Below are 12224 nucleotides of genomic sequence, written 5' to 3'. Positions count from 1 at the left end.
GTGGATTTAAAGACGGATTTTGTTGAGTTTTCAGCTGAGTCAAAAACAAACTGTACACGGTGTCATGGCTGCGTTAAAGTATGCTGGGATGGAGGATACTGACAGTGAGGATGAACTTCCTCCTGGCTGGGAAGAAAGATCTACAAAGGATGGCTGGGTTTATTACGCCAAGTGAGTGGAGTCTGAATACAGTCGGTGTTGGAGAATAGAACGGATTTCATTTCTCTCTCTCTGTGTGTGTGAAGTGCTGTTAAGGTGTAACTGGTACCGTAATTACTGTAGTATTAAATACTGCAGAGGATCATTTGTTGTGAAAATGTCCTGACCTTTGTTGTTGTTGTTTCTCTTGGTGTCCCAGTCATGAGGAGATGAAGACTCAGTGGGAGCATCCTAAAACCGGCAAGAAGAAGCGCTGTGCAGGAGGTCAGTAATAATAATAATAATAATAATAACTACATTACTCTGCAAAAGTCTGAAGCATGTGTAAGGATGCTGTTTACTAATATCTCAGAAATAACACAACACAAGTCAATGCTTCTGCATTAAAAAAAAAACTATAGTGAGCAGTAAACAGTCAGTATTTGGTGTGATGACCCTGTGCTTCAATAAAAAAAAATTAAAAAACACCCACCCAGTGGTCTCAGGTACACTTGGTACAGTCTTATAAGGAAATGAGCTGCAAGTTTGACGTTGTTGTTGTTGTTTTGTACCATCTTGCAGAAGCAGCTGCAGTTCTGGAGACTTTTTAACACAACTAAGAAGCACTTGCTGTTTATTTTGGCACTGATAATCCAGCAGTCTTTTTCTTATATTTTTGTTTCTTCTGTAATATGTTGATCTCTTTACTGACCTACATACTGATGTTTTTGTCACTTTTTTTTTTTTTTTTTAATTTTAGAAACATTAGAAAGCTCGGTGGGGCGGCACGGTGGTGTAGTGGTTAGCGCTGTCGCCTCACAGCAAGAAGGTCCGGGTTCGAGCCCCGTGGCCGGCGAGGGCCTTTCTGTGTGGAGTTTGCATGTTCTCCCCGTGTCCGCGTCGGTTTCCTCCGGGTGCTCCGGTTTCCCCCACAGTCCAAAGACATGCAGGTTAGGTTAACTGGTGACTCTAAATTGAGCGTAGGTGTGAATGTGAGTGTGAATGGTTGTCTGTGTCTATGTGTCAGCCCTGTGATGACCTGGCGACTTGTCCAGGGTGTACCCCGCCTTTCGCCCGTAGTCAGCTGGGATAGGCTCCAGCTTGCCTGCGACCCTGTAGAAGGATAAAGCGGCCAGAGATAATGAGATGAGACATTAGAAAGCTCGGTTTCCAAACGTTCATGTTTTTATACTGACCTGATGTAGAAGTCATAAAATTATATTCTCGGACAAAAAAAAAAAAAAAAAAATCAATAAGGTGCTGAAGACTTTTGCACAGTACTGTGTATGCATTGGATCTCGCTCACTCTTTCACTCCACTCATAACGTCATTCCAGCTGAGTCTGACATTCTTGAGACGAGATTCACGGACTTCACTAACTGTCCAATATTCTTAACGCTTGTTCACTGCTATACATGGGTCACTTTTGCCTTCCAGGATCATGTTAAATGACACAATTGTTAACTCAGTTTACCCACAGTGGTGCTTGAAAGTTTGTGAGCCCTTTAGAATGTTCTATATTTCTACATAAATATGACCTAAAATGATATCAGATTTTCACACAAGTCTTAAGTAGATAAAGAGAATCCAGTTAAACAAATGAGAGAATTATTACACTTGGTCACGTGTCAGCCCTGTGATGACCTGGCGACTTGTCCAGGGTGTACACCACTTTCGCCCGTAGTCAGCTGGGATAGGCTCCAGCTTGCCTGCAACCCTGTAGAATAGGATAAAGCGGCTAGAGATAATGAGACGAGACTTATTTATTGAGGAAAATGATCCAATATTACATCTGTGAGTGGCAAAAGTATGTGAACCTTTGCTTTCAGTATCTGGTGTGACCCCCTTGTGTAGCAATAACTGCAACTAAACGTTTCCGGTAACTGTTGATCAGTCCTGCACACCGGCTTGGAGGAATTTTAGCCCATTCCTCCGTACAGAACAGCTTCAACTCTGGGATGTTGGTGGGTTTCCTCACATGAACTGCTCGCTTCAGGTCCTTCCACAACATTTTGATTGGATTAAGGTCAGGACTTTGACTTGGCCATTCCAAAACATTAACTTTATTCTTCTTTAACCATTCTTTGGTAGAACGACTTGTGTGCTTAGGGTCGTTGTCTTGCTGCATGACCCACCTTCTCTTGAGATTCAGTTCATGGACAGATGTCCTGACATTTTCCTTTAGAATTCGCTGGTATAATTCAGAATTCATTGTTCCATCAATGATGGCAAGCCGTCCTGGCCCAGATGCAGCAAAACAGGCCCAAACCATGATACTACCACCAGCATGTTTCACAGATGGGATAAGGTTCTTATGCTGGAATGCAGTGTTTTCCTTTCTCCATACATAACGCTTCTCATTTAAACCATAAAGTTCTATTTTGGTCTCATCTGTCCACAACATTTTTCCAATAGCCTTCTGGCTTGTCCACGTGATCTTTAGCAAACTGCAGACGAGCAGCAATGTTCTTTTTGGAGAGCAGTGGCTTTCTCCTTGCAACCCTGCCATGCACACCATTTGTTGTTCAGTGTTCTCCTGATGGTGGACTCATTAACATTAGCCAGTGTGAGAGATGCCTTCAGTTGCTTAGAAGTTACCCTGGAGTCCTTTGTGACCTCACTGACTATTGCACACCTTGTTCTTGGAGTGATCTTTGTTGGTCGACCACTCCTGGGGAGGGTAACAATGGTCTTGAATTTCCTCCATTTGTACACGATCTGTCTGACTGTGGATTGGTGGAGTCCAAACTCTTTAGAGATGGTTTTGTAACCTTTTCCAGCCTGATGAGCATCAACAATGCTTTTTCCAAGGTCCTCAGAAATCTCCTTTGTTCATGTCATGATACACTTCAAGTCAAGTTTATTTGTATAGCGCTTTTAACAATAAACATGTTGCAAAGCAGCTTTACAGAATTTGAACGACTTAAAATATGAGCTAATTTTATCCCTAATCTATCCCCAATGAGCACACCTGTGGCGACGATGGTAAGGGAAAAACTCTCAGATGACATGAGGAAGAAACTTCGAGAGGAACCAGACTCAAAAGGGAACCCGTTCCCATCCGTGCAACAACAGACAACATGACTATAACATTAACCCTCCTAACATAGTCAGCTTTGTTGATGCTATAAACCCCCCACTGACAGAAACCCGAGCGCAAAACTGTTCACGACAACTGCAGTCCCCAGCCACAAAGCACCACTGCAAGAGTCCAGAGTGTCCTCCAGGCATGACCCCCAACTGTCCACATGGGGCCGCCCTCCACAGGAGCAACGCGATGAGACTCCAACCAGACACAGGGCACCAGGATGGATCAGGCAGGTCCGAGGAGCAGAAGAGGTCAGCGTCTCGATCCCAGAACCGACATGTAACGCAGAGGGACAGATTTGGGGGGGGGGGGGGGGAGAGAGAAAACACAGGTTGTTGGGTATGCCCAATGTCACCTGAATAAGTAGGAACAGTCTGCATATTCCACAAATGTGTTGAGAACATCAGACTTTGATAGATCCCTGTTCTTTAAATAAAACAGGGTGCCCACTCACACCTGATTGTCATCCCATTGATTAAAAACACCTGACTCTAATTTCACCTTCAAATTAACTGCTAATCCTAGAGGTTTTGCCACTCACAGATGTGTAATATTGAACCATTTTGCTCAATAAATAAATCTCATCTCATTATCTGTAGCCGCTTTATCCTGTCCCACAGGGTCGCAGGCAAGCTGGAGCCTATCCCAGCTGACTATGGGCGAAAGGCGGGGTACACCCTGGACAAGTCGCCAGGTCATCACAGGGCTGACACATAGACACAGACAACCATTCACACTCACATTTACACCTACGGTCAATTTAGACTCACCAGTTAACCTAACCTGCATGTCTTTGGACTGTGGGGGAAACCGGAGCACCCGGAGGAAACCCACGCGGACACGGGGAGAACATGCAAACTCCGCACAGAAAGGCCCTCGCCGGCCCCGGGGCTCGAACCCACGCCGTCAATAAATAAATGACCAAGTATAATGTTTTGTCTCATTTGTTTAACTGGGTTCTCTTTATCTACTTTTAAGACTTGTGTGAAAATCTGATGATGTTTTAGATCATATTTATGCAGAAATATAGAAAATTCTAAAGGGTTCACAAACTTTCAATCACCACTGCACTTGTGACTTCTGAGGTCAGCTGGTGAAAACTATTGTACATCTTTCTCTAAAGTTTGCAAACTATATACTGTAAACCACACACACATACACACACAAACCTGGAAATCAATTTAATTCAAAATGCTTTGAAACTACACAAAGCGGCCCATGATATTGTAATACTACAGAATGTCAATCGGGCAGGTATCTGAGCCTGATTGACATTTTCTAGTAGTAACTGAAGTTCTAATCTTTAAAGTCCTTTGCTCGACATGTATTTGGAACAATGGTGAAATATGAAGTCTACATATGTTCATGGGTTTGGGACTGGGTCGCAAAATGCGTGTTGTGGGAAGTAGTGGACGTACTGGACCAGTACATGGTATTTGGTTCATACGTGGTGCCCTATCTTCTCTGCATAAGTCGCTCACTCACTCACTCCAGTTCCTTCACCTCCAAATGCAAAGCTGTCGTTCTCTCCCAGAAGAGTTAAATTTTCTCTTCAAATGATGGGAGAGAACTTGCTCCTGCTGGGAGAGTTTAAAAATAATTTGTTTTATGGGTGCAGGAGAAGGAGCTGTCTCAGTCTACATCATGAACCAGTTGCATTAAGACACATCTAGTGGTATTGGCTGTGTGATGTTAGTCTTTATTTTGTAGAGCCTAGGCCTGATTCAGTATGCAAATTGCAATACACTACCTAACACTGACAAGTCCCCTCCCCATCCCTCTCCTGAAATAAGTTGCTATTTCAGGAACAGGGCTAGAGCTGAGCAACTCTGTTCTGGCTCGGGGTATTGCAAATTTGTGGTCTGAAACTTCAAAACAGTGTTAGGAAAATTGTATGGCTATTACAGATCTAAAGTTAAACATAAAAGACTGCAGCCGTGTTTCGTGATTAAAATCAGCATTTTTATCCTGTAACACTAAGTCCAGCAGGTGAACCAACATTGTTTGCTTTATATTTAACAAGTGCATGCCTGTCTTTCTACAGATCTGCCTTATGGGTGGGAGCAGGAGATGGATAACAAGGGTCAACTGTTTTATGTTGAGTGAGTTCTTCATCATGGTTAAATTTCCTGTGATGTGTATGCTCTGATACGGTGCCATCCACAATTATTGGCACGCTTGTAAAAAGGGTTAGGAAAAAAACCCCTCCTTTTGGTGAAGTCGCTTCATCTCACGCTAGAAAAACTCAAACTTTAATTGAAAAATGTATTCAGAGAAAAACAAATCCAACAAGAAATAATTTTCAACAAAAACATGTGCCACTATTATTGGCACCCCTGCATTTAATACTTTGTACAGCCTCCCTTTGCCAGTAAAACAGCACTGAGTTTTCTCCTATAACATTTTATAAGGTTGGAGATACAGAGCAGGGCGTCTGAGAGCATTCCTCTTTACACAATCTCTCCAGATCATCCAGGGTCCTCGGCCCTCTCTTCTCTTCAGTTCAGCCCGCAGGTTTTCAACGGGGTCCAGGTCAGGGGACTGAGATGGCCATGGCAGAAGCTTTTCTGTGGTCAGAATGATGCCATGTACCCTAACAAGGTTTCCAGGGCCTTTGGAGGAAAAAACATCACAGAACCTCCACCATATTTTACAGTTGGGATTGGGTTCTTTTCATTATAGCCATCCTTCTTTTTATACCAAACCCACCTTGAGTGTTTATTCCCAAAAGGCTCCACTTTTGTTACATCAGACCATAGAACACGGTTCCAGTCAAAGTTTTAGTAGCATTTCATAGACTTCAGGCGCTTACGTTTGTGGTTCACTGAGAGAAAAAGGCTTTTTTCTGGCAAACCTTCTAATTAATCTGTTGGCATGGAGTTGGCGTTTGATGGTGGTTTTGGAGACTTGGAAACCCAAGATTTTACTCTTTCTTTCTTGTAATTCACTAACAGTGATCCTTGGGGATTTTTTTTTTTTGCCTCTTTTATCCTTCTCACTGTACATGGGGGACAAAATAATCTCGAGTCCTCTTCCAGGCAAGTTTGTAACAGTTCCTGTTGGTGTCCACTTTATTTTAATTTAAAAAATTTTTTTTTAATGATTGCCCTAACAGTAGAAATAGACATTTTCAGGCGAGTGGCTTTTTTTCTTCCCCTGTAACCATTCACTGACTTATGAGGGAGAAGTGTGTTGACCTTCATTTGGTTTGTGTGTTCTCTTATCTTTCCCATATTGATGGATGACTAAGGGAATTTGGCCTCAGTGTCACCTCATATTTGTACCCCAGTTAATCAGGAAGTCATGGATTACAGTTTGAAAGTTCCTGCATACTCCAACCAGCTCAAAAATATACAGTTTAAATGGGAAACATGCTTCAGTTACAATGTGTTCATTATGAGGTGCCAATAATAGTGGCACATGTGAGGGTTTTTTTTGGGGGGGGGATAAGGGATTTGTTTTTCTCTGAATAAATGTTTCAATTAAAGTTTGGAGTTCTCATTTTTTAGTGTGAGATGAAGCAATGTCACCAAAAAATGAATTTTTTTGAACTTTTTTTTAATTAATCTTTACAGTGTGTGCCAATAATTGTGGAGGGCACTGTATTTCATGTTTGTTAGCCCATTTTACAATACTAATAAGTGCTTTCAGTATCAATTGGAGGAAAAGGTTTAAAAAAAACACAAAGCAGTTCAGCCTAAGGTCTCCTTTTCTTTTCTTCTTTCTGTTCCTTTTGCCTCTTCAGCCACATCAATAAGAGGAAGACGTACTTTGACCCTCGGCAGGCCTTCACTGTAGAGGATGTGCAGGTGAAGCCTAAGCGCTATGATGGCAATACTGCAGCGCTGGAGATCCTTCAGGGTCGTGATCTTTCTGACAAGGTCATCATTGTCACAGGGGCCAATGCTGGTATTGGTAAGTGCAATAAGAGCTAGAAGGTATGCTGCTCATATCCCAGAGTATATGCATTCAATTTCTTTGAATTTACTTTTATTTCATTTTCCCCCTCAATGGGTAATAATGGTGAAGCATCGATAATCGTTTTTTTTGTGGGGGTGGGGTGGAATGGAATTAAGAGAATTAATTAATATTAATTTTGTCAGAATTAACTGAACATTTGCAACACTCCATGTGCACCTTGAACAGGAACAGCTGTAAGCGGTCAAGTAATTACACATAGTGTACAGATGGTGGCACTGTAACCTTGCAATTACAGCTGTTTCTCAGCTTACCTGTTTTGGGAAGTGTTGAATCTCTGTAATAAATATTAGTCTACATTACCTTGTGAGCGATGCATACAAAACCCACAAATCATCCCTTAATACTGCACATGAGTGTCCGTGTTTATCAGTGAGGCTGAACTGGTTGTCATTATTAACTCTGAAGTGTAAGCTGGCTTTGAACTGCATTAATGCATGGCCTGGAACATAATAGACTAAAGACAAATGCATTTCCTCACTCTTTCTGTTATGAATTATTCCAAGCAGCAGTGGTTCAGTCAGTCAGGGATAAATGCAGGAATGAAATCAACATAAACATGTTAATTGTTTTCCCAAATTTGTAACTTCAGGACCTGAGGACTGTGTGAAAGGCAGCTCTTCTCCTTGTTCTTGTTTAGCTGTGAGCTGCTGTACATATTCTTCATACTGATGATGATGACATGACTCTGAGTTCAGAAATAGAACTCTAAAAAATTTTAAGCTGATTTGCTTTCGCTACTGTTGTTGTTTGTAGTCTGTTTTGGCTCTGTTTTACATAATCTTTAAATCTTGCAGGATTGCTTGAGACGGACAAAACATTTTAAATTGTAAATAAGACAATTCAGTAATATAAACACTCCCTTGAAGAATCGCCACCTTAATGTGGTTGAGGGGTTTGGGTATCCTGGTGATCCTGGGAGCTGTGTTGTCGGGGGCATTAGCCCCTGGTAGGGTCTCCCAAGGCAAATTGATTCCAGAGGAGGGGCCAGACAAAGAGCGATTCAAGGCCTCGATGAAACGGCAAAAAAAGGAGCTGCAGCACCTCTCACGGGAGTGGGAAACCAGGGCCTCCTCCTGGAGCCAGACCTGGGAGGGGAGCTTGCCAGTGAGTGTCTGGTGGCCGGGCCTTCAGGCACAGCCCGAAGAAATTACATGGAGCCAGTGCCATGTGGGCCCACCACCTGCGAGGTCAGGCACCAGGGTCGGGTGTAATGTGAACCGGGTGGCAGGCAAAGGCGGGAGCCTGGGTGTGCTGATCCTCGGCAGTGCAGACTGGTGATTGGGACGTGAAAGGTCACTTCTCTGATGGGGAAGGAAGTGGAGCTGGTGTGGGAGGCGGAGTGGTACCAACTAGATATAGTTGGGCTCACCTCCATGCATAGCACTGGTTCTGGAACCAAACTCCTGGAGAGGGGGTAGAATCTCTCCTTTTCTGCTGTTGCCCAGGGTGAGAGGTGCCGGGCAGGTGTGGGGATACTCATGAGCCCCTGGCTGAATGCCACGGTGTTAGAGTTCTCCCTGGTGAATGAGAGGGTCGCCTTTATGCAACTGCAAGTTGCAGAGAGGGAAAACTGTGACTGTTGTTTTTGCTTATGCACTAAACAGCAGTGCAGAGTATTTGGCTTTCTTGGAGTCACTGGGCAGTGTCCTGGAAGGGATGCTGACTGGGGACTCTATAGTTCTCCTGGGGGACTTCAACGCTCATGTGAGCAATGATTGAGAAATCTGGGGGTGGGTGGGGGTGATTTGGAGGAACAGCCTGCCTGATCTAAACCTGAGTGATGTTTTGTTGTTGGACTTCTGTTCTCATTGTGGATTGGTCATAACAAACACCATGTTCAAGGCATAAGGTGGTTCATAAGTGTACCTAGTACCAGAACACCTGAGGCCAAAGATCAATGATAGACTTTGTGGTCACATCATCAGATCTATGGCCGTATGTCTTGGACACTCGGGTAAAGAGAGGTGCAGAGCTGTCAACTGATCACCACCTGGTGGTGAGTTGGATCAGATGGTGGGGGAGGTTGCCAGACAGACTTGGTAAACCCAAGCGTTTAGTGAGGGGTGAACTGGGAACGTCTGGTGGTGTCTTCTCTTTGTGAGGTTTTCAATTCCCACCTCCAGAAAAGCTTTTCATGCATCCCAGGGGAGGTTGGGGCCATGGAATCCGAATGGACCATATTCAAAGCCTCCATAGTAGAGACGGCTGGAGGAGCTGTGGCCTAAAGGTCGCTGGTGCCGGTCATGGCAGTAACTTAAGAACCCACTGGTGGACACCGGCGGTGAAGGAAGCAGTCAAGCTGAAGAAAGAGGCCTTTCGGGCTTGGTTGGCCCAGGGGCCCCTTGAGGCAGCAGGCAGGTACTGGGAGGCCAGAAGGGCTGCAGCTTCGGTAGCTGCTTAAGCAAAAACCTGGGTGTGGGAGGAGTTCAGGGAGGCCATGGAGAAGGACTTTCGGTTGGCCTCAAGGAAGTTCTGGCAAACCATTTGGCGACTCAGGAAAGGGAAGCAGGGTGTATGCAGCTGGAGAGGAGAACTGCTGACCTGAACTGGGGATATTGTCAGGTGGTGGAAGGAGCACTTTGAGGAACTCCTGAACCTGTCCTACACGTCCTCCATGGAGGAGGTGGAGTCTGAGGACTTGGGGGGGGGGGGGGGAGAGCTTCACCCATATCTCTGACAGAGGTCGCTGAGGCAGTCAAGAAACTCCTCGGTGGCAAGGCGGCAGGGGTGGATGAGATTTGCCCTGAGATGCTGAAGGCTCTGGACATTGTTGGGCTGTGTTGGCTGACGCGCCTCTTCAGTGTCGCGTGGAGTGGCAGGTGGTTCCTCTTTTCTAAAAGGGGGACCAGAGAGTTTGCTCCAATTATAGGGGTATCACACTGCTCAGTCTCCCCAGGAAAGTTTATTCCAGGTTGCTGGAAAGGAGGCTCAGACCAATTGTTGAACCTCAGATTCAGGAGAAGCAATGTGGATTCCGTCCTGGCCGTGGAACGGTGGACCAGCTCTTTACCCTGGCAGGATTGTTGGGGGGGGGGGGGGGTTCATGGGAGTGTGACTAGCCAGTCTACATGTGTTTCGTAGATTTGGAAAAGGCTTATGACCGTGGGGTCTTGTGGGAGGCACTACGGGAGTATGGAGTATCGGGACTGTTGCTATGAGCCATCTGGTCCTTGTACAACCTTGTAAAAGCTGTGTCCGAATTCTTGGCACAAAGTCAAATGCGTTCCCGGTGGGTGTTGGACTCTGCCAAGGCTGCCCCTTGTTGCTGATCCTGTTTGTGATATTCATGGATGGGATCTCAAGGTATAGCCGGGGTGAGGAGGGTGTCCTATTTGGGAACCTCAGAATTTCATCTCTGCTTTTTGCAGATGACGTGGTTCTGTTGGCTTCTTCAGAGCATGACCTTCAGCAAGCACTGGAATGGTTTGCAGCTGAGAATTAAGCAGCTGGGATGAGAGTCAGCACCTCCGAGTCTGAGGCCATGATTCTCTGCTGGAAAGTGGTGGAGTGCTCCATCCAGGTTGGGAGTGAGGTGCTGCCCCAAGTGAAGGAGTTCAAGTATCTTGGGCTCTTGTTCACGAGTAATGGCAAAATGGACGGTGAGATGGACAGGCGGATTGGGGTGGTGTCAGCAGTAATGCGGGCATTGTACTGGTCCATCGTGGTGAAGAGGGAGCTGAGCCAGAAGCCAAAGCTTTTGATTTACCAGTCAATCTATGTTCCAACCCTCACTTATGGTCATGAGCTTTGGGTAGTGACTGAAAGGATGAGATCGTGGATACAGGTGGCTGAAATGAGCTTTTGCTGTAGGGTGGCTGGGCTCACCCTTAGATAGGGTGAGGAGTTCAGACATCCAGAGGGACCTCGGAGTTGAGCCGTTGCTCCTTCATGTTGAGAGGAGTCAGCTGAGGTGGTTTGGGCATCTGATTAGGATGCTTCCTGGGTGCCTTCCTTTGGAGGTTTTCCGGGCACGTCCAACTGGGAGGAGACCTTGGGGTAGACATGCTGGAGAGGTGTGTGTGTGTGTGTGTGTGTGTGTGTGTGTGTGTGTGTGTGTGTGTGTGTGTGTGTGTAAAATCTCATCTGGCCTGGGAGCGCCTTGGGATCCCCCAGGAGGAACTGGAAAGCGTTGCTGGGGAGAGGGTGTGTGTAAAATCTCATCTGGCCTGGGAGCGCCTTGGGATCCCCCAGGAGGAACTGGAAAGCGTTGCTGGGTAGAGGGACGCCTGGAATACCCTGCTTGGCCTGCTGCCACTGCGACCTGACTTCAGATAAGCGGAAGAAAAATGGATGGATGGAATAATATAAACAATAACATTTTAATGCTCTGTTCAGATGGAATGTCAAAGGCTGGAAAATGCGGGTTTTTATTTCCCTGAGCACTGTAATGAAATTTATATTGACTTTTTTTTTTTTTTAGACAAATTATGCAGTTTAAAAAAAATAAATATATATAATTTCTCCAACACATCCTTTTTTTTTTTTTATTAAAGTTTTAGAATATATATAGGATATGCTCATTATAAATCATGTGTGGGGGGTCCCCCCCCCCCCCCCCCCCCCCCCCAACACTAGAGGGTAGTGGACCCCTTCTTGCTGAATCTGATGTTTGGATATAAAGGTACAGTTTCAGGGAAGTTACTGGTGATCATTTTAACATTTGTTTTCTTTATTCTCAATCACCAGACTGTCAGCGTTTTATGCAGTTTAAAAATATTGGTAGTCCAATTTTGTGTTTTTATTATACAGTCAATAATTCAAAGCAGGAAATTAAATTTAGGTTTCAGCACAAATGTTTAACTTGTGATAGCAGTAGTAGTAATAGCATCACTATTTAATTTACTGATCTGACATTAAAACCCACTCTATTTGCTATTCAATATGGCCATGACAGCTAGCTGTTATTTTAGATTTTAATGAGAATTTAAAATTGAACGATTCCTTTCAAATGAAGTCTGTGCTAATTTTCCTTAAACTGTCACTAAGGAGGAAAATCTACCTGTTCCATTTTAATGAA

At 44.7% G+C, this 12224-nt stretch overlaps 1 protein-coding gene across 3 annotated transcripts in view; it reads left to right on the top strand.

The window, feature by feature from the left end:
- The window catches only part of wwox (WW domain containing oxidoreductase), a 319176-nt gene continuing 306952 nt past the window's right edge, over window positions 1-12224 (top strand). For all 3 annotated transcript variants that reach the window (XM_060914715.1, XM_060914713.1, XM_060914714.1), the window contains exons 1-4: window positions 1-171; window positions 359-423; window positions 5271-5328; window positions 6972-7141. In XM_060914715.1, coding sequence (XP_060770698.1) covers window positions 65-171; window positions 359-423; window positions 5271-5328; window positions 6972-7141 — 400 coding nt within the window. In that variant the 5' untranslated portion in view covers window positions 1-64. The remainder of the gene's footprint in view (window positions 172-358; window positions 424-5270; window positions 5329-6971; window positions 7142-12224) is intronic.

The sequence above is a fragment of the Neoarius graeffei genome, chromosome 2 (assembly GCF_027579695.1).
Source record: "Neoarius graeffei isolate fNeoGra1 chromosome 2, fNeoGra1.pri, whole genome shotgun sequence".
Classification (NCBI taxonomy): Eukaryota; Metazoa; Chordata; class Actinopteri; order Siluriformes; family Ariidae; genus Neoarius; species Neoarius graeffei.
The sequence above is the reverse complement of the archived record's forward strand: the minus strand, read 5'-3'. Positions and strand labels throughout refer to the sequence as shown.